This window comes from Grampus griseus (genome assembly GCF_964374135.1).
Source record: "Grampus griseus genome assembly, chromosome: 1".
NCBI classification, from domain to species: Eukaryota; Metazoa; Chordata; class Mammalia; order Artiodactyla; family Delphinidae; genus Grampus; species Grampus griseus.
The window spans coordinates 105,890,556-105,915,567 of record NC_139017.1 but is presented as its reverse complement, the minus strand read 5'-3'; the positions used below and the strand labels follow the sequence as shown (position 1 = coordinate 105,915,567).

Below are 25,012 nucleotides of genomic sequence, written 5' to 3'. Positions count from 1 at the left end.
GGTGAGTGGTAAAAACCAGCCAATTCACACAATGCCTTCATAAAATGAAACTCAGCTGAGAAGAAAGAGAACAGGCCAGAATCAGGGTAACTCAGATACAACCTGTCACCTGTGGCCCCATACAGTGAAAGCCTCCCACACAGCCTCCTGAGTTAAGGACAACAGGTTAATTTTGACGCTGAATTCTCGTCCTTTGAAAGATGCTGTTGCCTAGGTATTATGTTATACTCATTTTTCCATTTGTAAACAGATCTAACTTACCTCTACAGAACAGTGGAAGGGGGAAAAAAGAAATTTCTTGTCATTAATGAGATTTATTTTTCTTGATTAAATAAACGTTTGTGAACTAGAGAATGTGCAAATTTAACACGCTGTGAAAACAAGCAAGGTTCATGTGGACCGCAGACACGAACAAAATTCAAGCCTGACACTCTTCAAAGGAACCAAGGGCCCCATCTGCTGATGTTTAAATGTACTACAGTAGCAAATGGATTAAAAGGAGCATATGAAAAAAGAATTTATTGAACTAAAATACAACTAAATAGCCTGAAGTTTCAGAATCTAAGAAGCAAAATGCACCTTTAGAAGTTGGAGAATGTGCCCCTCTCGCCCTCAGGGCATAACTGCAGGGAAGTCACTCCGAGCAGGTAAGTAGTTATTTTGGTTTTTATTTTTATTTTTTAGTCCTTGGGAAAGGAGCTTCAAGCATACAGCCTTCACTAGCTACCTTTTCTCTACTGAAAGTCCTCTGGTTGGAGCAAGTGCTCTTAAACCTCTGACTGGGGAATTCTTGTCTTTAAGGGACTTTGAAGAGTTTGGATCTTAATGGGTTTTGAAGCTTCCCCTTTTGTTGATAAAGAAGATATTCCAATTACTTCTCAGCCTTTTCTCCACCATGAGGTAATTCTGGGACCTTTCTCTGAAGTTTATGTTGGTTATGACCAATGCAGCAACTAAGCCAGTAGGTAAAGCATAAGAGAAAAAAACCTAGATAGGTTAGAATAATGCAGTTTTGGAGTCTAGTCACAGCTGTGTCAAATATTCATTATTTGACCTTTTTCTACCTAGTTTTACTCACCTTAAAAGTAAGGTGTCAGATTGCATGAAATGCAAATACCTCTCCTCCTAGCTCTAAAATCTATTGTGTTATCCGGAAGGGTAGAGAGGGTATCATACAAATCTTTATATCAACATAGCACATTCCATACATTAGGTGCTCCATAAAAATGTGTTAAATGGACATGTTTTCCATCAAAACGTTTTTGTCCTTTAATTATCTTCTTTATCTAATTCTGCCATTTAAGTTTCTGATACTCCTTTTATATTTGGAACTTAATAATACCTGTAGTGGACAACTATTTGCGGTAACCCAGACCCCCTTAACCCCTTTATTTAGAAAACTACCTCAGTGCTCTTAGGAACAATTATCTGTCCTCCACTATGAAGAGTGCTGATGGGACCATCAGTCAGGCTTCTCCGATCTCTCTTAGCTAAGTTGTGAGCACATAAACCAACCCTGGCCAGCTCTCTCTACTGTGGCTTTGAGTCTTACACAGAGAGAAACAGGAAGATAAAAGCAAAGAGGGTGGTGCATTCTGGAAGCATGCTCTGAAATACCTGTCAACTGGTCCGTGTTACCTTGCGCCCTAGACTCCAGGAGCTGACCTAGTTTCTGTGTTATTTCTGAGATGGATTCTCCAGCCTTTCCTTCAGGAAGCTGAAGCATCAGGCTGAGCTACTTGCCAGGTTTCCCAAAACGTTTATTCTCTACATAAGTAGTGTGGTGGACATTTGCTGTTTGTATTTCCCACGTGCAATCCCCATTGCTTTCTTTCTAACAGATCCCGGACATCCCAGCCATGCAGTTAGGGTAGAATTGATTCCATCTCTCTCTCCAGGGGTAGATCTTGATTGGCTCAAGCTAATTATCACATCTCCTCCCTTGGCCACAGCAAATGGTTCAGAAATGGACATATAACTGAATTTGGGCCAAATATAAGATGTGGTTATTGGGGACTCTGGGGAAGAAGTTACCTCTATTTTCTGTGGCAATTATTTAAAAATCTCTCTCTGTCATTGGATGTGAAGCATGAAACCCTAGTTGTATTAGCATCAGTATCTACCTTATTATCACAAGAGGAACCAGTCTTAAAATGAGGCCAACACTTTGAAAACTATAATGAAAAGACAGAAAGAAACTACATCCTTGGAGGTAATGTAAAAGGCCTGAAACCTGAACTTTTTAGTTATATGAGGCAGTATATTCCCTTTATTGTTTAAGCCATTTTGATTTGGATATTCTATTACTTATAACTGAAATTATCCTAAATAATATCCAGTCTATTCCTCTTGGTAATAACCAAAGAATTTAGCAGATACAGTATTCATTTAGGAATCTGACTTCCTAGGAAGGTGAATCATTCTTGTTCTTATATGCTATACTTCTGCTTAGATATTTCAATGTGATGCTTGATGTGATATTTCAATATCATGCTTGCTTTTTTTTATATTGCTGAATCCTGTTCAATCTGCAGTCCACTATGACCCATTATTTTCTGCCATTCTCATCTAAAGCAAATCAATCATTTATTCTCTTCTATTGGTAGCGTCTCTTTTTTCTTCCTTTGTTTACTTACTTCAATATGTCCCATTTACCTTGTTTTCCTAAGTGACTCTCAAGTTTATCAAAGTCATTTGCAGGCAGTAAGCAAATTTTGCCTTCTAAAGTCCTTGGTATAGTATACCACATAGTAGGTATTTGTGTGAAGAATGAATGAAGAGCTTTATGTCCCAAACTACCTTTCCCTGTTAGTTTAATCAATACCCTCCTACTACATCATTAGGGTGAAAAGAAATGAATTTTACTGGAGGTCCAGCAAGGTCTTAGCTTGGGAGCAGGTGGTTACTGGGATACATACCTGATGATGTGGTCATCTGTGCTTGGGACACTCAATCTAAATCCCTTTTTGGATAAACCCTTGATTTTCCCCTTTTGCACTTGCTGTACCTATTCAACTTCCAACTGTACTTTCTCTCAGTAATATGAAGAAAAGCTGGATGGACCAGCTCATTGATTAAAACACTGGTTCTCTCTCTTGTCATCTGAGGCACTTACTTATTTCACATCTAGTTCCCAGGCACCTTCGACATAACAGCTCCTTCTGTTTCAACTCTTTCCTGATACCCCTCCCCCAGAGTCACTCGCCTTTTTTCTTACCCATCCCAACTGTGGGATCTCCATCCACCAACTTGGTGAAACTGAAACACCAGCTTTTCCCCCTCCCTCATCCAGCACATCTTAATGAGTTACTGAGTATGATTGATTCTATTTAAGTAATATTTTTTAACATATTACCTCCTCTCCACTCCTACCTGCATTTTCTAGTTGGGATTCTTTTAATCTCTTACCTGAACTAGCCGTCTACTTAGTGTCTCTGTCTCTGCCTCCAGTCCTGCCATGTTCATATACATCTTCCATCTGTCCCCAGGGTGATGTATCGAAAATGTAAATGTGACCTTGTCATTACCCTGTATAAGACAATGGTTTCCCATTACTTTCACTATGTATTCTAACCTGGATCCTGCCTGCTCTCTTCTTACTTCTCACCACTTTGGACATAGTTATTAAAGTTCCAGGAAGATTAAACCACATGTGGTTCAGTCTCTGAAACATATTTCTTCCTGCTCCTATTCCTTACTCATGCTGTTTTCTCTGCCTAGTATAGCTTCCCATCACTTCTTCCCTAGCTAACTTTGACTAAACCTGCTTGGGTGTCATCTTTCCTAAGGGGTATGCTCTGATTACCCCTAGACTTGATCAAGTGATTCAATTCTATGATTCTAGAGAATTCTGTACCCCATCACATTCTAGCATTACAAAGCCAAATTTGAAATAGACACATCAACACACTGCCTATGCTATGTCTCCTTGTGTAGCCTTTAATGAACTATTACACTTGATTTTACCATGTGACTTTACCCTCTTGTTACAGCTGATTGAATCAGGGGTAGGTACAGAGTGTCAAAGGGCAGCCATGGTTGCTTTAAAAAACATGGGCTGGACAAATTCTATCATGTTTGTAAGTATTTTGAACTGAGGAATACAGAGAAAACATTAGAAACATGGGCAATTTCTGAAAACCCATTATGTAGAGAAAAATAATGACTGATCCCTCACAAGAAAAATATTTTTGCCACATCACACAGCATGTGGGATCTTAGTTCCCCAGTCAGGGATCAAACTTGCATCCCCTGCATTGGGAGCATGGAGTCTTAACCACTGGACTACCAGGGAAGTCCCAAGAAGTTTTTGTTTGTTTGTTTGTTTGTTTTTTTAATAAAAACAATCCCACAGCATTTATTGTCATCTGGTAATAACATAAAGGTGAGCAAAACAATATGAATAAATGCTTTAGAAATACACTTCTAACAAAGCACACCTAAAAAAACTGTATTGCCTTCTCAACAATTTCTCACTTCATTGATCATTTCTAGTTGGAGACACTTTGGAGCAGAGTAATGTTATCTCCTTTTAGCATGATCCGACCCAGTTGTTTTCTTGACTTTGTTTTAGAATGAATCTCTTCTGCATCATCTAATACGAGGTTCATATACTCATCAAAACCAATGATACAGCCCTCTATCCGCATATTCACTTGCTCATAAAGCCACACCTGAATCCGAGATCTATTTTGCAAGTATCTGAAGATGAGATTGATTGGCTGCACCATCGCCTTCTGCACCTTCTGGCCTTGGCCCCGGTACGCCATGGTGGAAGCTCACCCCAAGAAGTTTTAAGTGAGCAGAAACCACACGTAAGCAGAAGGTATGCAATAGAGAAGTAAAGAGAGCCTGGTGAGGACTTGTGAAGTCCCACTCTGAAATGAGTGAAATCCCCAGGGCCACCTGCATCCAGAGCCACCTTTCAATTCTTGCTCTCTGAAGTCAAGAGGCTCAGCTTTCCCTGAGCTTATCTTGTGTGCTTATCTTCTTATAATAATCTTTCTAATACATGAAGATGTATGAGCTGAGTCTTAGTTCTAGTAAGTAAAGGAGTCTAATCAAAACAGCACTGAATTTTCCTCTGTCCTCATTGGTCTTTACCACTAGATTATATGCTTCCCAAGGGCAAAGAACAGATATAGCATCTGGAACATAGTAAGTAGTAAAGAGAATAGATATTGAAATTCATGAATGAGAAGCCAAATAGAAGGCGTGGAGGGCAGGTGATAGGGATCTGTTGCCAGTAAATGTACATTAACTATAAGGAAATTTATATAAAACAATAAGAGAGTATACTCGTCTCATCAATTACTTAAAGATACTTTATTTTTAAGTGATTATTATGCAAGGGAAATTTTTCCATACTACTCTCTACCTTGTAAAATATGGTACTTGAAATTTGATGCTATATATGATTTTATAGGTTAATTAAACAAGGACTTAATGATCACCTACTATGTGCTTAGCACATTGCTACATGCTATGAAAGATACTAAAATATATAAATGCAAAATTCCTGTTCTTGAGACCCTTATTTTCGGCATCTGTTCTTTATAAATCTTCATTATCACCCTATTCCCTGATTTTTACGAACTATTTTGAAACTAATTTAATTATCCTATAACTTGCTCATAGAAGCTTTCTAAAAAATGGAGTATTTTTTAAATGCCACAAGTTCTAGCTTCTTGCTCCAGTTAATCTAGTAAAAGCACAGTGAAATATTATCAACAATAGACTTCATTTTTTTGACTACTTCAGCCACAATAAAGAGATTATGAAAATTCTAAATGCCTTGCAACTTAAAGTATATAAACTCTATTTTTCAAACTATATGAATAGCTGGAAGAAGCAGCTAAGAGTAAAGGCAAGCAGGGAATTATAGAATAAAACTTTCATAAAGTCTCTGAGATGTCTGGTGAGGAAGTCTCAGGGCTGACTCATTTAAAACCTTAAACACCATTTTGTTGACACAGAAATTCTTTTATATATTTTCAGTATATAAATTGTGAGCTCCTCTAAAGGAAACACAGTTTTTCACAGCAAAAACAAAGCAAAAAGCCTCTAACTTGTATTACATTTTAAGCACTAGATAACTTTGCGAGCAGGTAACCAAGTTTATGAAATCATGTTTATGAAATCATGTAAGTCAGCACTCTGTGAATCCGTGTGGCTGGAAGTAACTCCCAAGCAGACTTTATATTGACACATATCTAACCATTTTCACATTTAATATTTTCCCTTATGGTTGTGAATGTGCCTCAAAAATATGGAAATGTGAAAACCAATAGATTCTGTGGCTGCAAATTGTATAGTAACTAATGCAGATGGGAGTTGTTTTCTTTCTCCCTTTGGGACTTTGAAAAGTTTTGAACAGTAACAGGGTTTTTGCCCCTTTAAAAGAAGCCTGGCTTATTCAGGACACCATTTCCACTAAATATAATATCAGGATAGAGGTGGAGCTTTTTTCTTTGTTATGTTAGGAGGAAAAATAGGGCTCAACATATACGTATTTAATGTTCACTGAATAAATAGATAAAAAATGAAAGAAGCAGTTAGGGGATAGATAGGAGAGTGTAGTGGGAATTGAGGCCAAAAGCTTCTTTCTTTTTCAAAATTTTCTAAAATTTCAAGCCCCACCTAGGTTGGCTATCATCATGGTATTTTGTACCATGAAACAAAAACAGTGAGTCTTTCTTAGATCAGATAATGTTGTTTTGAGAAATCAGATGACTGTAACCATTCATTAATCCATTCACTCATTTATTCACCAAATATTTACTGAGCAGGAGAGGGGGACAGAGAGTGATGGAAGCTATAATTTTAGATAGAGTGGACAGGGAGATGAAAGACCAGAATGAAGTGAAACAAGAAGACATGTGAGCATCTGGGTGAACAGTAGGAATAGCAAGTGCTATTCTGAGCAGGGAGCATGTGCAGTGTGTTCAAGGAGCAGCAAAGAGGGAGGCAAGAAAATAGCAGGAAGCCAGAATAAGTAGGGCCTTGTAGGCCATGGTAATATCTTCGGATTCAATGCTAAGTGTGATGGGAAGCTATTGTAATAGATATTCAGACTTGTCCTTTTGTAGCTAGAATCTAAAAACTTGAGAATGAATAGCGTAGGGTTCAAGTGCATCAAACAGGGCTCACACTATTAACCTCAGGCTCATAACAACTTTTCAATCAATTTTCCAAATGCAATTCCAAACATTGTACTTGGGGGAAGGTAGACATTTTTCTTTAACAGCAATCAAAGGTTTATCAAAAAGGGACCTTAAAAAAAGAAAAAAACCTGATAGATTCCCATCAATAATAAATATTTTTAGGATCCAATTAAGAGTGAACATCAGGAACACGCCATTGACAATCCCAGTTCGCAGAAGCCCAAGATGGAATTAGGCTCTGCTGAACCTTGGCTTATGCCAGGTCAACTCAGACTGAGAATGTAGGGTAGATATAATAGTTAACTCGGAATAATTTTCAAACCTAGCTCAAGAAAGCACAAATCTGATGATAAATCATTTTTTTAAACAGTTTTCTATTGCTTTTGAATACATAATCCTAACATCAAATAAAGCATTTCTAAGAGAAAGTACTTCTTTAATGACTCATTAATAATGAATAACATTCATGGGGGTACCAACAAGTAAAATTTGCTAAAGCTCTCAAAACAAGATGCTGGCACCTTTCAAATGGCATCAGTTCTTGTGTTAGTCAGGGTAGGGTAGGCCAACAACTGTTTAAAAAAAATCCCCAAATCTCAGAGGCCAAACAGTACAATGTTGCATCTTGACCTCATCACAGTCTAGGTTGGCAGCAAGGACCTCGACTTCATGCTATCATCCAGCGACCAGGCTCGTCACACCTCATTACTCTGCCCTCCTCTGTGTCCTTGGACTGCTCTGCATTCAACCAGTGGGTGGGCAGGTGAAAACATGTGTGAGATTTTCACTCCACTTTCATGTCAACACCCCATCTCCTTGATATTCCTCCAACTTCCCTGGTCATTTCCTTCTTGGTCTCCTTTGCTGATTTCTCTTCTTCTCATTAATTTCTTAATGTCAAGGGATGAGGGAAGAAGGAAGCTAGAAATCAGTCCCAGAACATCCTCTCTACTCTATCTAGAGTTGCTCTCAGTAATATAGCCCAGTATCATGGTTTTAATAACATCTTATGTTGTTGACACCTTCCAGGTACACATGTCTACTTGGACTTCCCTCTCCAGTCTCCAGATTTGTACATCTACTTGCCTATTTGACATCTCCTCTCAGATGTCTAATAGATGTATTAAATTCAACATGTCCAAATCTGAACTCATGAGCTTCTCCCCAAATCTGCTCCACTTGAAACCTTATCTACATCAATCCATAACTCTTCCCTTCCAGTTACACAGGTAAAACCCCTGCAGTCATCTTTGTTCCTCTCCTTATCTTACATTTCTGTTGGCTCTACCTTCAAAATACATCCGGAATCCTATGACTTCCTATCTCCTCCACTGCCACCACCTGGTCCTGGCCACCATTATTCCTTGGCTATGTTACTAAAACGGTCTCCAACATGTTTCTCTGATCCCACTCTGACTCTCTACAGTCTTTCTTGACACAGCCAGAGTGATCCTTTTAAAAGTAGAAATCAGATCATATCACTCTTCTACTCAAAACCCTTCAATGGTTTCTTATTTCCCATTTCACTCAAAGTAGAGGCCAAAGTCATTACAGTGCCTACAAGACCCAGTGCCCTATGGGCTTCTGCTAGCAGTCTGTCCTCATCTCCACTGTTCTCCCACTTCCTCCTCTACCTCAGACAGGCTGGGCCTCCTTAATTTCTTAGAACATGCCAGGGACATTCCTGACTTAGTACATTTACCCTGATGAGAATGTTCTTCCCACTGATATCTATCTGACTAAATCCCTTCACTGCCTTCAACTCTGGTCAAATTATACTTTCTCACTAAAAGTAACCCTGCCCGTGCTATTTAATACTGAATCTTGCCCACTTCTCACCTCACCATGGAACTATTGAACCACCTTACTCATTTACATTTTATTTGTTATGCTGTATGTATAACCTTCTTACATGCTACAAAATTCCTTTCTATTATGTTTATAATTTATTTTGTCTCCCTATTCAGGATTTAAACTATTTAAGGGCAGAGATCTTTTTCCATCTTGATCAAGATGATTTCCACTTGCCTAGACCAATGCCTGGTAATAATACTATTTAATAAATATATTTGAATGAATGAGTGAAGGACAAACATCATAGTAGAAGCAACAGAAAAAAGAAATTAAAATTTGTCGGATATTCCTAGTACCTGATTCTCTGCTCTTGCTGGCTTCTGTTTCCTGCCTTAATCATATCCGTGGACTTTAGACTCTAGTTCCCATTTGAACTAGCTCTCAGGGACCTACTGGATCAGGAGCAATACAGCATGAGATACCAGTGTGTGAGCCCTTATGCCAGACATGTCTGGACTCAATTCCTAGCTCTACCGCTTTGGGCAAGCCATTTCCACTCATTAGCCCTCAGTTTCCTTAACGGTAAAATGCCAATTATAATAGTACCTATTTCACAGTGTTTTATGAGAAATGAATAGGATAATACATGTGATGACTACCACTGTTTTCACAGTTTTTGTGTTGGATAATTATTGGCTACTGTTAGCTACTGCTTTCCAATGGATGTTCCTAAATATGCTGACTTAGTGGCCTACCCACAATGCCCCCACCTGACACCTGGTCCCACAGACTCCACCTCTCTTAAATCATCACATGATGGACTAGGTCTTAGGATATTCAAGAAAACAGTTTGGTTTTCTAAGTGTATTCTGTATATGTAAATAATCTATTTTACACCGAAGTTAATGAAACTATTGATATTGTTGGTAAGAAATAAACTGTCAAATATTGGCAATTTCATATAGTTCAGCCCAATGTTTTCAATTTGTTTAGAATACTCTTTTTCAATGTGGCAGGCAAGTGTTAGTTGAGCCTAGTTCTGGTTGTGAAGTTGCAAATTGAGATAGAAATAAAACTGGAGTCATAGAGATACATCTTAGGACCTCATAAAATATGGAATATTTTTCTCTTTTATCACTCCTTTCTGGGACTTATATTCTACTCTATTATAAAGATGTGTATGCCCTTTCTTGTCTTTTCCAAGTCCTCCCAACCCCTCCCCATAAATACTCAGCCTCCCCCACTATCTTAGTTAGGGTTCTCCAGAGAAGCAGGACCAACAGGAGATATCTATCTTTATCTCTGTACCTATATCTGTCTATACTCATACCTGTATCTGTGTCTGTATCTGTATCTCTATCTAGAGAGAAAGATTAGAGAGAGAAAAAGAAAATAGTTATGTAATTGTGGGAGCTGACAAGTCTGAAATGCATCAGGCAAGAGGGCAGGCTGGAAATTCAGAATGTGTGTTGCCATCCTAGATCTGAATTCCACAGGGCAGGCCAGGTAGGCTGGAAACTCAGGAAGGCTTTCTATGCTGCATACTTGCTAGTAAACTGTTATGGGTTGAATTTTGTCCCCCTAAAAAGTGATATAAAGTCTTAACACCTAGTACCATTGAATGTGAACTTCTTTGGAAATAGGGTTAATACAGATGTAATTAGTTAAGATGAGGTCACAGTGGAGTAGGGTGGGACCCTACACCAATGACTGGGGTTTTTGATGCAAGAGGGACGAGATATGGGGATATATGTATATGTATAGCTGATTCACTTTGTTATAAAGCAGAAACTAATACATAATTGTAAAGCAATTGTACTCCAATAAAGATGTTAAAAAAAAAAAAAAGAATGCCATGTGACATGCACACAGGGAGAACACCATGTGAAAATTGGAAGTATGCTGTCATAAGCCAAGTAAGTACCAGAAGCTAGAAGAGAGACCTGGAAAAGACCCTTCCCTAAAGCCTTCAGACAGAGCATGGCCAACGCCTTGATCTCTGACTTCTAGACTCCAGGCTATGAGAAAATAAACTTCTATCATATAAGTCTCTCAGTTCATAGTACTTTGTTACAGTAGCCCTAGCAAAATAATACACCCACCAACACAGAACTCTCTTGGATTCCTCCCTCTCCTTCTCTTCCAATCTTTAATGAACCACCATATCCTGTCTGTCCTAACATTCAAAACCTCTCTCAAGTCTGGTCTCTTTTCTACCTTTATTTTAGGCCCTTATCATCTCTCACATTTATAGTATAACATCCTCCTAAGTGGGTCTCCCTGGTTTCAGCCTCTCCTTTCTCCAGCCCACTCTCCACACTTCATCCAAAGATCCCCTTCTTATACAAATCTAACCATGTCTCACATCTGATTGGAAACCTCCACTGATGCTCCTTTACCAGATGCTAATACTTGATTCCTTAGCATGGCACTCAGGTCTTCATAACCTGGACCTAACCTTTCTTTTCATCTTTACCTTTCTACTTTGCTTCCTTATCCTATAACTTTAGACCATGCCAAAGTTCTTATTTTTTAAAAAAATAGACTATTATCTTTCATGCCATTGACTGTACTAACTGATCGTTTCACTCTGATAGAACCTAGTCCTCCTCTTTGATTTAATACCTTTTCCAAATGTCTGTACTGCCAATGCTCAATACCATGCTTCTCTTCCCACCCCACCTTTCAGTCAGTCTGGTTGTCAGGGACAGAGGAGAGGTTAAGTATTTATTGCATAATGCTAAAAATTACGTGCATAGAGAGAGGAAGAGAATTGGGCTCAGAGGCGGGTAGAAGGAAACAAGCTTAAAAAGAGAATGGGAGGGGCTTCCCTAGTGGCGCAGTGGTTGAGAGTCCGCCTGCCGATGTAGGGGACACGGGTTCGTGCCCCGGTCCAGGAAGGTCCCACATGCCGCGAAGCGGCTGGGCCCGTGAGCCATGGCCGCTGAGCCTGCGCGTCCGGAGCCTGTGCTCCGCAACGGGAGAGGCCACAACAGTGAGAGGCCCACGTACGGCAAAAAAAAAAAAAAAAAAAAAAAAATACAATGGGAGATGGTGGAATACAGCAGGCAAGAATTCAAGGTTGATCTCTCTTGTACGACCAGCTTCACAGTTTCTTAAGACAACTCTGTTTTTCATTTATTTGGAATTCCTTGGAGACTGCACCTCAAGACCCTTTTGTATAGTCTTGTATTCGGGAAGCCTAGAAAGACTGCAGTTTCACTCTGTATGAGGCTCAATTCCAGTAGCCAAAATGCAGTAGCTTGTTTAAGTGCAATAAATACGTAAAGAAGAGAGTGCTATATGGAATAAAAGCTGTGGCAATGCAGTCATTAGATTTGCTGAAACTACATGCTTGCCAAATTTTACTACCACATGCTTAGGAAAGAGAGAAAATTATAATTCCAACTGGTCAGTGGTCAGAGGTAATATTCAAAACATTGCACCACATGGATAAACAAGAAAATAATTAGAAATCAAATGTTAGAGAATTCTGCAGTGAGCATGAATGTAATCCACAGGATAAACAACACTTGGTTGACATTTGACTGAATAAATTAAAACCCAAAGTAATTTAAATAAAAATTCAAGACATGTATCAGAGAACTTCAGGACAGGAGACAAAAGATGAAACTGCCTCTTGCCATTTGAGGTTTACTGGAGTTTATGAGTAGGCCTAGAAAAGAAGGTCAAAGGCCTTTTTTTCCTTGTAGTGCTATCCCATTGCACTCTGGGATGAACTTCACTGTAGCAAGGCCAGAACTTTACTCGACAAATCCATTAAGCTGAACCGTGTACATTCAAGATAGTGTGTGGCTGAAATTACCATAGTCATAGCAAATAAAAAGTCAACCCAAACCATCAACCTTGTCTCATGTTTCCTTGAAACAAGATTAACAATAACAAATCAGAGACATTCTACTAGGCTTTCATTACTCTCCGTAAAAGAACGACAATAACCAGCTACCCAATTAAGGTGCTGTCTTATGCACTAACAGGTGTGCACATAAACACACACAGACACACACATACATACGCACACAATGGTTTTCTTTGGAGAATAAGGACTCTAATATGACGTATACAGAATTGACTGTTCAGTTGATTTTATTATCCTACAGCAAATACTTTCTTCAACAGAAATGGTTCTATGAAACTTTCACAGAGTTTGAATTTTTGTACTTTAGGTTTACAGAAAAAATCATAATCATCTGCAAATCTGGTTCTCCACATTGAAAATATGCACTATATCTCACACACACACACACACACACATACAAACATGCAGATTTTTGCTTAAAGGGACTTAACAAATACCTGAATTGATGGTTATATCACTAGGGTGACCTCAGGGTTTCAGCTTTCCTGAATCACCTCATTTCAGGCAGACCGAAACCCTGCAGTCACCCTAGTGATATACTAGGGTGCTGTACTTGATATTGAGAGAAAAAATATATATACTGTTGTACTTGGTCCTTAGAGGAAAAAATTGCAGATACTCAGTATTCTGATTGGAGAGAATACAGGATAAAAGGTTTCTTCTGGTGACCAGTGAGGCTATAGCAGCTCAATGATTGTACAGAGTGAGCAAGGCCATTGCCTAATATATCAAATCCATCAAGAAAAATAATTACATCCATATCAATTATTGGTCTATTAGAAATAAAGACCTGGTGGAAGGACACTATCCAAAGGTGATTGTCTAGTGCTTTAAAAATAAATGTCTTATCTCTGCCTTGGCATTTTCTGTACCATCAAAAGGCCATTATCCTATGACAGTTCCATTCCACAGACATTAACATTAGATACCAATTCTTTCTAAAGGCTTTTTACAATGCTTTGTCTCATTTGGTGGGTTTGCCAAATGTTCTTCGCATTTCATTAATAAATTGACCCACACAAATCCCTTAGGACTCTAGGGGAAATTAAGTTTCATTCTCTTTTCTTCCCTTCTATTCTAATTAATACTATTAAGAATGAAAAGATGCTATCGATAGATCAATCAAGTATAGTAAATTAAGCAGCACAATTTAAACGAAATAACATTAAATGGGAAACTATATTAATAAATATAACTATATATAGCAATTATATGCCCCCAGTTATGCTAAGAGCTTTGCATGTATTTTATTTATGCACACAATAGTTTTACAAGGCAAGTGTTATAGTTGAGGAAACTAAAGCTTAGGGAGTTACTAAGTGCTGAACTCAGAATCTAGGTCTGTTCGACTTTAAACCCTGGGCTATAAACATTCTCTTTTATTGCCTTTTAGATGGTATATTATAGAACTGTCTTAAACACTGACCTCAGACAAATCATATAGGTACTCCATGTCTCAGTGTCCTACTGGTGAAAGTGAAAATAGAGAAACTGGTCCATCTCACAGTCCCTCCTTAGATGATCTTAACCTCACAGGGAGTTGGCAAGACTAGAAGTTATATCTTCAGGCTATGATCAAATGTAGTGCAAAACATATCATAAGAAGGAAGAGTAATATTGCTAAAATCTTAATACATTATGTTACTTTTAGCTTCTGTCTTTTCAACTGCCCCAGGCGAATGTCAACTTATCATTTACAAAAATACAATATAGACTCTCATCCTCTGTAAAGAATCCTAGGGAGGTCTGGTCCAATAAAGCACTAGAGCCAGGTGTAGAAATGACACTGCACGCATTGGTTCCCAAGTTCATGAAACATTCTACTTGTTCATAACTTGATCCTCCACTTGATTTTATTTTTTTCATAGGAAAATGCAGTTTATTCCTTTGAGTTTATAAGCCTGCAATAACCAGCCCATTGTCTGTGATAGCCTCTGTACTGTTCAGATGAGAAAACATTCTAAGTAATTATAAATCCCAGAGGACGTTCACGTAGGAGTTCTTGTCATTAGCTCCCAAGGAAGAAGAAAATCCGCTGCTGGTTCATCTCTTCCCAGATCCAGGACTGACTTTCCACAAGCACAGTCAAGGGTCTGAGAATAAAGGAAAGATTGCCAGAGTTTACCCTGGATGGTGGAAAAAAACCTTTCCTTAAGACTTTACAGACCAGTACAAATCAGTTTTCCCAGTTTATAGATAATAAAGACAGACTAAGGAAGATTAAGAATCAACAGCACATAGGAGCTGGAAGGAACCATGAGAACCTACTTGGCCCAACTCACTGCCTTCTGGCAAGTGAGTGTCAAAACCTTCCAAGACAAACGAGGGAATCTGACCTTTTAAAAAATGCAATATCTTACAGAGTTTTTGTCCAACCATGAGGAAAGGGAAGACAGTGAGAAAACTTTATTGAGAAGCTCAGAGGCAAGCCAAGTTTCCCTTCTCCCTTCCCTGCTCCTCTCTGGGTAACAGCCTGAAACAACAAAATGGTCTTTCCCAGGGTGAGGTAGAGGACCTTCATGCCAGCCTCTCCATTGTCCAGGATACTCCACCACCACTGCCTCACACCGTGACAACCAGAGCCTCCCTGGAGGTTCAGTTCAGGTATTTTTTGCTATTTAGTTTAAATATAGTCTAAATGTTATCCCTTTTTTCTTTTAATATTTATAACATTAACTTTATTAATTTTGGTGCCAAATATATGTTTGTAGAAATATTGAAAATATATACTTTCCATTATGATGTCAACAGGGAATGATAGCTAGATTCCAAGGAATTGATTTGCAGGCAGCTCTGGGAATTCATTTGTTGCACAGGTCAGAGGAATCCTCCACTGCTTATACATACAGTGTTTTGAATATAATGGAACAATGGAACACAGGAGAAAGGGAATCATATTTAAACAAGATCACAAGTGAGGCTCATTTCCCTCAGTGTGAAGAGTTAATCCCAAACACAAGTGAGTGATAAAAGCCTTAGACTGAACGATACATCTTCCCATGGATGGGGAAAAAAATAAAATGAAAAGAGAGAGGAAGTAAGGTAGAGAGAGAAGAAACTATTTATTTGATTATACTTTAATTCCAAGTCCCTTGTTCTAGCTACTTCTTCAGGTAAAGTTTTGTACAAATTATTTTTGGCGTATGCCCGTAAAATTTAAGTGAAAGAAAACGAAACTGTCAAATTGCATTAAAGCTCTGATCTGGCGGTTGAAGACAAAGATATTCAGAGAGAAGGTTGCTTTTCAACCCTTTAATCATCTGTTCTGTCCTGACATTCTAGGGGTCTCAGAAGAGTACATGACAAATAATGTTCCATATGTGCAGTTAAAACTGTCCACAACAAGGGTAAGTGACAACTGAAGCGCTCTGGCTGTAAGTGATTAATATCAACACCCTGGAGCCACCTCTTCAATGACCTGTGTGATGGATAAAGTCATACACAAAAAGTGCGCAAGCTGGTTTACTTGTGTGACCCAAAGATGCTGCACTGATATCCACCCTCCTGGGGAAAATGCTCACAGTTCACTCACTACACAAGTTTATTTGGAGGTTTGTGCCCACAGTTGTTGGTTATCTGCCCATGAATTCTCCAAACCAGAATCCAGCACACTTCGCTTCTCTCCCTCCCCTTCCTTACCAGGGTGCAATTACTGAACGAATACAAATGAACTACATATTTTTTTAAAATTGAAGGGAAAAAATGAGCTTCCCAAAGTACCTTATAGTATAGTCCCAAACCGAATATGAATGAGTCTGCTGTGCTTTTGGATATCTGTGCCCTTCCAAATGCTGACATTTAGGAAGGGATGCTGCACAGGCACCATTGTCATGGCTATTGTATCATGCTTGGTTTCCCTTAAGACACACGCAAGTACTCAAGTATACATCATTTTTATCAAACCTGCTCCCATGCATACTGTAGACAGCTGAGTAATTAGGCAGGATAACACACTGTACAAGCTCTAAGAACATTTTCATATAAACAATAAAAGAATGTTGGAAATTACCCATCACTGTACGTGAAAATAAATAGATTTTGGTGCTTGTGAATGGATTTATATCCTCATGATCAGAGTAATTTATAAATATTTTTGCGGTTAAAAACACCAGCACTTTGCTCCTGCTGAAGATCTATAAGCATAATGTATATATAGTACGCCTGCTCTATTGAGTTTTGTTTTAAATATTGGGTCATGAAAGGGTAAATTCTTTCCTAGATCCATACTGGGAATTTATGTGTGTGTGTGTGTGTGTCCTGCTGGACTTTCTAGAATATTCTAAAGTGTCTTGATAAAAATTTTTAAGATTTAAATGCATCCCCAATCAGGATAAGAAATTATTCCAAACGAGTTAAAATATATTCAAGCCCTTACGGGAAAAAAGAAAGTTATGCTTTATTTAATGAGAGCAATGTTTTGCTACAAAGGGAGTCATTTCTATGCTTCAACAACCAAATATTTTCTGTTATATGCACATGTGATATGAATGTATAATTTGGGGCAGTTATTCAGAGTCAAGTTCCTAATATTCAGCATTGTTCTGTATCCTATCACACTGCACCCTTTCTTAATCATACTATATGTAGTTGCTCATATAAAAATTCTGTAACTGAAAAAGGGAAGAAGGAAATCTAACAGAAAATTTCTTGCCAGATGGAGAAAATTGAAACATTACCCTTGTTTCTTTGCCAGCGCAGATCCATTTTGACAAGCTGGAAATGATTTATGGGGGAAAAAACGTATTTACACTGGCAGAGATGTTATTAATTGCCATACAATGTTCACATTTTTGCATTGTTTTGTATGTGATTACTTAAAGGCTTAAATATACAGTCGAAATACGTGGCTTTTTTGCATGCTGATTATTATATGACAGACAAACTTACAATACATGATGCATGCTATAAATTTCGTTTAAACCTTCACAGACAACACTACAACAAAGACATGACAAAATAGCAAACCCACAAACAGCATGCAGAGTAAACAGGTCATTGTGTCTGTGCATTCACACACAGGCATGCACACATGATGCAAATGATTTCAAGTATTATGTACAGTACATGGGAGTTGATGAATAATATGACACTCTCAACACATAACAATATTACTTTTATTACTTCTCAGGATAACTGTTGCTACATGAAACTACTACTAAAATGAGGCCCCAAAATATTTGAAAATGAAAATATTAAAGCAATATATAATTTCTAAGTTAGATAATTTTGCAACATAAAAGACTACCAGATGTGCTAACTTCCATAATAGAAGTTTGGAAGAGTATTTTTTAGGCATTTTATTTCAGATGGTTTAAAAATAATATCTTTGGAAGGTACTTTTTCCTCATGTACATATGTGGTTCTAAGAAGAAGAAAAATTAGACTATTTCGTGAGAATAAAATTGATTGCAATAACAAGGCAATTTATCATAGGCACTAACTATTAGCTGTCTACCTGTTTATTGCTTTTACAATACTGTCACTTTTTTACACTAATATAGATGGATATATTTATTACTACTTGCAATTCTAGATTTTAATCTCATATTAGAAATATGTTCTCATATAACAGCTACTTTGTCCAGGAATCATTTACAATATACTTGTGTCCATTGAGGACATTTTAAGATACCCTTATTTCCAGTTGTGGAAATCAATTTCGAAGGTCTCAATTTCCAGCAGTCATATCAGCATTCTCATAAGAGTTCGTACATGGTTGTCCCTTAGGTTTAAGGTTTTAGGAGCACAGTCTCTCTGCAATTAGTTTTATGCTCCTTAAATGTAAATCAGATGTAAGTCTCTATAAACACTCATTTTCTATAGCGTTCTGCAGAGTGTTCCCATTGTATTAGGTTGCTCTAAGAGGCAAATGATTCTAAATATGAAACAAAACAGTGTGCATGTGCCAAAACTATAATTTAGCTGCTTATGATTTACCCAACTCCATTTTCGCTTGGGAAAATGGATTCAATATGTCTATTTGAAATTAGTTCATAAATAAGAGCTTATTGTGAATGATTAATGAGTGTGGTCCTGCTTGTATAAGATTAATTCTGTCCAAGGTCACTCTATCCCACTGGGAATTTGGGCATTTGCCCAGTGACCCCTTGTGGGTGGTCTTCACTTTTCCAAATAGGGACACCCTATAGGAAGCAGAATCGTCCAGCTGCCAAGCATCATGTTCAAGCTACTTCTTTCACTTCATCCTGCCTCAGAACTCTTGTAAGTTTCAATCCCTAAGGAGCTGAGGACAGGCCTGGTTTCACAGGATTTATTAGCTGCATGCTCCTGCATATGCAATCACTGGCTCAAAAAGCTTTTATTGAGCATCTACTTTATATTCAGTACTCTACTAAGCATCATAGAGTGGAAGGAATCGTAATACAGAATATTGTTGTTGTTTTAATGAGGCCAATTGCTGATGGTACAGCAAACTGGCATCTTTTTATTTAGAGTCTTTTTTAGCATATACCAATTCAAATTAATAGGTCTAAAAAATAATTTTTAAACATGTGTTCTGGTTAATAGACAACTTAGAAAACAAGGAAATGAGGCTGAAAGAGTGAAAAAGAACACCTAGAGTATTGGGTTTTTTTTTTTCTATCATCAGAAAGAACTCTGTTTTCAGATGGATGTCATTAGAGAGACAGACAATGTATCATGATAATTAAGAACAAGGGTGCTAGAGTCTGGAACTTAGCTCCACCACCTACCAGCTGTGTGAGTTATTTAACACATTTCTTAATCTTTCTTTGCTTCAGCTTCCTCATCTGTAAAATGGGGATGATGATGATAATAATGATAATGATGATGATATCTCAAAATGTTGTTGCAATGATTAAGTCAGTTAATAAATGCAAAGCATTTAGAATATTGTCTGACTTATAACAACTACTCATTAACATATGCTGCTTCTTTTATCCAGAATGCATTTGCTTTATGAGAGAATCCTTTTAACCAAGAGTGATTTAAGAGATAACAAGAGTTCTAAGACATTGTAAGTATATATTTGTTTTCATAACTCAACTGTGAAGTCCCTGTCATTAGGACAGGTAGCTATTCCTCTCTGTATCCCCAGTTACTAACAATTCTGGCCTTGGTAAATGGTCTATACTGTTTGTTGTATTTAACTGAATTGGTTAAATTTTGAATACTTTTGAAGCTGAGAGTAATCACTCAAATGTTCTCCTTGCAGTCCCTGAGCCAAAGGAGTCTTAAAGCCTAACCATCTAAGATTGATTGAATAAACACATAATTCTCAGGAAGAAAAAACTTTCATTATAAAATGGCTCCTGTAACAGCAGCAAGAGGAGTGGAATGCGTGCAGGGGCTGGGAGTCGGAGCAAGGACACAGGCATGGTTATGTGAGAAGGGATGCTAAGATAGAATGCAGCAACAGTAATTGAGAAGTAGGAAATCCTAGCATCAGGGACCATGGAAAGAGATTGGCATACGCATTCCAGTAGCATACAACCACATGATGCGGAGACCTGAAATGGACATTTGTCGGGTATATATGTTGCCCTGCCCAGCATGCAAAACCTTCCCATTTGAAAGCAATTCCAAAAGAGGTGGGAATCAGGCTGAAGGGAGACAGGTAATGCCTTTCCTCTCCTCCCAGACTCTGGGTTGTAGGTATGTGACCCAGTCTTCACATGAAGATGAAGGGGCCAAGAGTGACTGTTGGCTGTGGTTGTGGGTGGATTATCCAGAGAACCAGGGGCAAGTAGCCACTGGCAGCAGCTTCAATAGTAGCTTCCCAAGTTTACTATTTCTGTAGCATTTTCTATATAATTTGCTGCCAAGTATCCTTTGGCTCCTGACTAATTTTTGAGCCTGGTTCTTAAGAACTTCCTGGCTATTCTATGAAATCCCTGATATCCTTCCAATACATTCCTTTTCTGCTTCTATTAACTAGAGTTGGTTTCCCTTGTTTGCAACCAAAACCCTGATTAGTACAAGAACAGGGCCAAATGCCTATGTGATTGTCACCCAAGATCTTTATTGTCCCAACTCTGACATCTTGTGATACTTACTGGCTATGTGATGTTGGACATGCTACTTGTTCCCAGGTCCCAGGAATAGTGACAGTGAATATGTTAGGTTATAACAGGAATAAATTAATGAACGTGAAGTACTTAAAAGAGTGAAGAGCACACAATGCCCCATGTAGGCTGCCTATCATCTTTGGCTACTCCTAAAGAAGCAAGGGTAACAAATGAGACCCCAAAACCTTGTGGCAGTAGTTTTATCCTCCTTAAGTGAGATGTCTCACTACTCCATCTCTTCATCAATGGAAAGTATTCAATCATATTTTAATGGTGTCTCGATAATTGTCTGAGGTACCACATATAAAGGAAAGATTTTTAAGGAATACTTTTATAAATACATGCATCTTTTTTCACACATTGATGTTACACAGCTTCACAGAAATGAAAATAGAAGTTGAATTTTCTTATCTGTCCTCTCATGCTCATATGTCTCATAATTAGACTGCAGACTCGAATGAGAGGAGAAATTGGTCTTATATTTCCTTTGTCTCCTCACAATGTCGAGCACATAATAGGTGCTAAATATACGCTCGCTGATTGATAGCCCAGCATTTAATTTCATTACTAGAGCCATCTGAGCCACTAAGTGGTGTAGTTTGCACACAACCATCTGGAACTCCCTCTGACCTCAGTCTGGTCCCCATTAGCTAAGACCAGGGACAGAGACATGGACCAGGGACAGAGACCACAATATCACCCAGAGACAAAGGTGTGGCTCATAATTACCTGCCTGACTCAGGCAGAGAGGTTCAATTCAGCTTTCTCCTTCATATCCCTTCTGCTACCTTACACTGTTAAATGACGCAGAATAAAACCGACTTCTTCAGGACAGAAGTAGCCAGGGATCATCACGTTTTCCTAAGCGGGTTCCAGTCCAGCATCCCACTTATCCAGATTGCAGGCAGCTGGGAGATTTGCTCTTCTGAGTCACCGCAAGGAACACTGGAATGATGAGTTTCAGTATCATTTTTTCTCCTTCTGGAGAATACTGTCACTGATTCCTCTCAGCATACACTTTATTATCATCCAAGTTCCCAAAGGCACTCAAGAATATGTGATTAAAGGAATTCCCTACTGTCATATATACAATAAATCTAACTGCCTTTATTATACAGCAAGGTTTTTGTTTTTGTTTTTTTCCTCCTTCAATCTAATGTCTCCTGGCTAGAGATGAAGCCACTCACCAAACATCCCTAACTCGGCCTCACATTTTTGATGTTGAATTGAGGATATGTAGGTCAAGTGTCAAACTGCCAGCACGTTGGCTATTCAGGTCTGGTTTGCTTGAAAAGACTCTTACATGTTTAGAATATTCTAGTGTTATATGTGCAGACTGAATTCAGAATTCCCAAGCCTTCAAAGCAAAGGTTAGATTTGAGGGCAATGGTAGCAAAAAAGATCCTCTACTCATTCCTCTTTAATGCTTCAGTTTCAGGTTCCCAGTTGTAAGTGGGTGAAGAACATCTAAAGACACTCCTTCCCCCCTCCACTGGTCTCCTCACTTTCTGTCTTAGTCAGTTTGAGCTATAACAAATTACCATAGACAGGGTGGGTTATAAATAACAGATATTTATTTCTCACAGTTCTGAAACCTAGAAGTCTGAGATCAGAGTGACAGCATGGTCAAGGTCTGGTGGCATACTGCTGACTTGTTATATCCTGACATGGCAGGGAGCAAAGAGAGAAAGCAAACTCTCTCCTATTATAAGGGCACTAATCCCATTCATGAGGGCTCCACCCTCATGATCTCATCTAATCCTCATTATTTCCTAAAGACCCCAGCTCCTAATACCCTCTTATTAGGCATAGTAGGGTTTCAATATTTGAATTTTGGGGAGGAGACACAAACATTTATTTCATAATGCCTTCTCCTCATTCTCTTACTAATTCACTCTCAAGCTTCTAAGTGGTGGATGGAGAAAATGGTCAGGTCAAAGAAACTAGTCCAGGACCTTCACATCTGAACCCTGTGCTTTGGATAAGATAATAAGCATGATGAAAATAAACACTCTCAGGCCCAGAGGACCACTTTTCTGGTAGTTAGTTGCCAGTTTGACTTGGCTACTAATTCTACTCCTATGTTACCACAACACCATGTGAACCTTTCTGTCAAAGGACTTTTCACCTTCCATTGTAATTGCTGCCTATCTCTCCCATGCAAATGAGTGCTCATTATTAATTATTATGTCCTCACTGCCTAGGATGGGACCTGATATATGATGATTATGATAGATTGCAAAAACTAATCATAAATTTCTCCCATCCATGTATGCACCACCCTCCTCTTTGCAAGGGTACATTGCTGCTCCTGCCTTCAAGAGGTAGAGCTGATTTTCTTATCCCTCCCTTTAATCCAGGTTGACCTTATAACTTGTCCTCACCAATAAAATGAGGCAGAATTACAGTGTGTCAGGTCCAGGCTAAGGCCTCCAGAGGCCATGAAGTTCTGTTTTCATGTTCTTGAAGTGATGCCGCCAACTTATGAAGAAGCCTGGACTGGCCCCTTTCAGAATGAGAGGCTACATGGAGTCAAGATAAACCATTCCAGCTGAGGCTCCTTTCACCAACCACTTGAGAGAACCACTTGCTAAACACGTGAGCAAGGCCATCTAAGGCCCTCCAGATCCCTGTTGGGCTACCATATACGACACAACCACATGAGTGACCCCAGGCGAGACCAGTAGATGACCACCCAGCTGAGCCCAGTCAAACTGCAGACCCACAGAACCATGAACAAATAAAATTATTGTTGTCTTAAGTCATTGATGTTTGGGGTGTTTTGTTACACATCAGCAGATAAGTGATTCTGTGAGTATTCAATATAGGTTAGTCAGATGAATAAATAAATGAATCACTTAATAAAGAAGAGCGGAGAATCTCATGAAACAATTGCAATCCCTTCTCCTTATGGCCAGCCCAGCACATTAGCGGAACAGGTCAGCATCTACTTGATGTGACTTTATCTATAGTTTTTCATGGCAATGATCACATGGACCTGAAGGGGTTAATTTCCTACAACATACTATCCCCTAAAAATTCTAGTAGAGTCTTACATAGAGTCATTAGAAGATTTGCCTTCTTGTCCCAAATCTGTCACTTATCAAGCTAGATGGCTTTGGAGCAGTCATAACCTCTCTGAATAAGATAAGGAAACATCCTGGTCTGCCTGGTATAATCCCAACTGAGTGCCCCTTTCACTTCCAAGGCATCCCAGTTTGGACAAGAAATTATATGGTAACTCTATCTCTGAGTCTCAGCTCTTTATAAATGAGAAATTATGTTAAACAGGAACGATAATGGTGTTATTTTCAGAACTAAAGAAAAAAACACAGGGGTAAGTAAAAACCACTATTACTGCAATAGTAAGGCATTACCTATGAATAGTACTGATAAATATCCTTTGAAAGAATGATGATTTGAAAGGTCAATTAAAATTCAGTTACTCCCCAAAAATTGTCCTCCCGCCTGCCATAATTATAATAGTAACTATAGCTGTACAGTGAGTGCCTACTAGGTTCCAGGCACTGAAGTAAGTAGGTTAGATGTAATATAAATGCCCCCTCACTTCATCTATTAATGAATATACATGAATCCTATTCATGGCGACCAGTTCAGTTTCTCTCCCAACTGGTTTCTGGCTTCTGTGCAAAAAAATTGGATATTTGTTTTAAAGCCACCAAAGATTGCATATTGGCTAAGAAATGCCCCAACTGCTTTTTGAAAGTTGGAAAACAAGTATACCTGGATGTCACCATGAGAGAAAATTTTACCACTCACCTCAAAAAAAAACTCTTACACATACATTACCTCATTCATCTACAAATCCTTGTTTTTATCCCTATTTTCCAGATGAGGAAATGTGAGGCCTAAAGAAGTTAAATACCTTGCCCAAAGTCATGCAGCAAGCAAAGGGCAGATTCAACACAAGATCTGACTCCAAAGCTCTGCTCTTAAATTCTCCTCTAAAGCCCCATGTTAAATTACTTTTTGTGAGTAAATGCAGTGTCACTACAAAAAAATTATGTCTAAAAACCGTTTTGAAAATGTTATTAGGGATAAGTAGATCGGATTGCAGGCTAACACGTAGGAGCCCTGCATTTTTAAGGTATAAGTCAATGAATTTT

The 25,012-nt window shown here is 38.5% G+C and overlaps 1 protein-coding gene and 1 long non-coding RNA gene across 2 annotated transcripts; one reads left to right on the top strand and one right to left on the bottom strand.

Moving 5' to 3' along the window:
- The first annotated feature begins 501 nt into the window (after window positions 1-501).
- Window positions 502-23,601, top strand: LOC309827844. Its single transcript, XR_014297257.1, has 6 exons — window positions 502-647; window positions 802-900; window positions 15,338-15,441; window positions 16,120-16,184; window positions 19,763-19,834; window positions 23,246-23,601. It is a non-coding gene; the product is annotated as an uncharacterized lncRNA (long non-coding RNA).
- Window positions 4,425-4,779, bottom strand: LOC309827833 (small nuclear ribonucleoprotein E-like). Its single transcript, XM_082662718.1, has one exon. The coding sequence runs from the start codon at window positions 4,767-4,769 to the stop codon at window positions 4,491-4,493; it is 279 nt and encodes a 92-aa protein (XP_082518844.1). The 5' UTR covers window positions 4,770-4,779; the 3' UTR covers window positions 4,425-4,490.
- Window positions 23,602-25,012: the final 1,411 nt, after the last annotated feature.

What these genes read in the sequence shown, in the direction of transcription:
- LOC309827833 (XM_082662718.1), bottom strand. Translation starts at nt 4,769, where the DNA reads ATGGCGTACCGGGGCCAAGGCCAGAAGGTGCAGAAGGCGATGGTGCAG.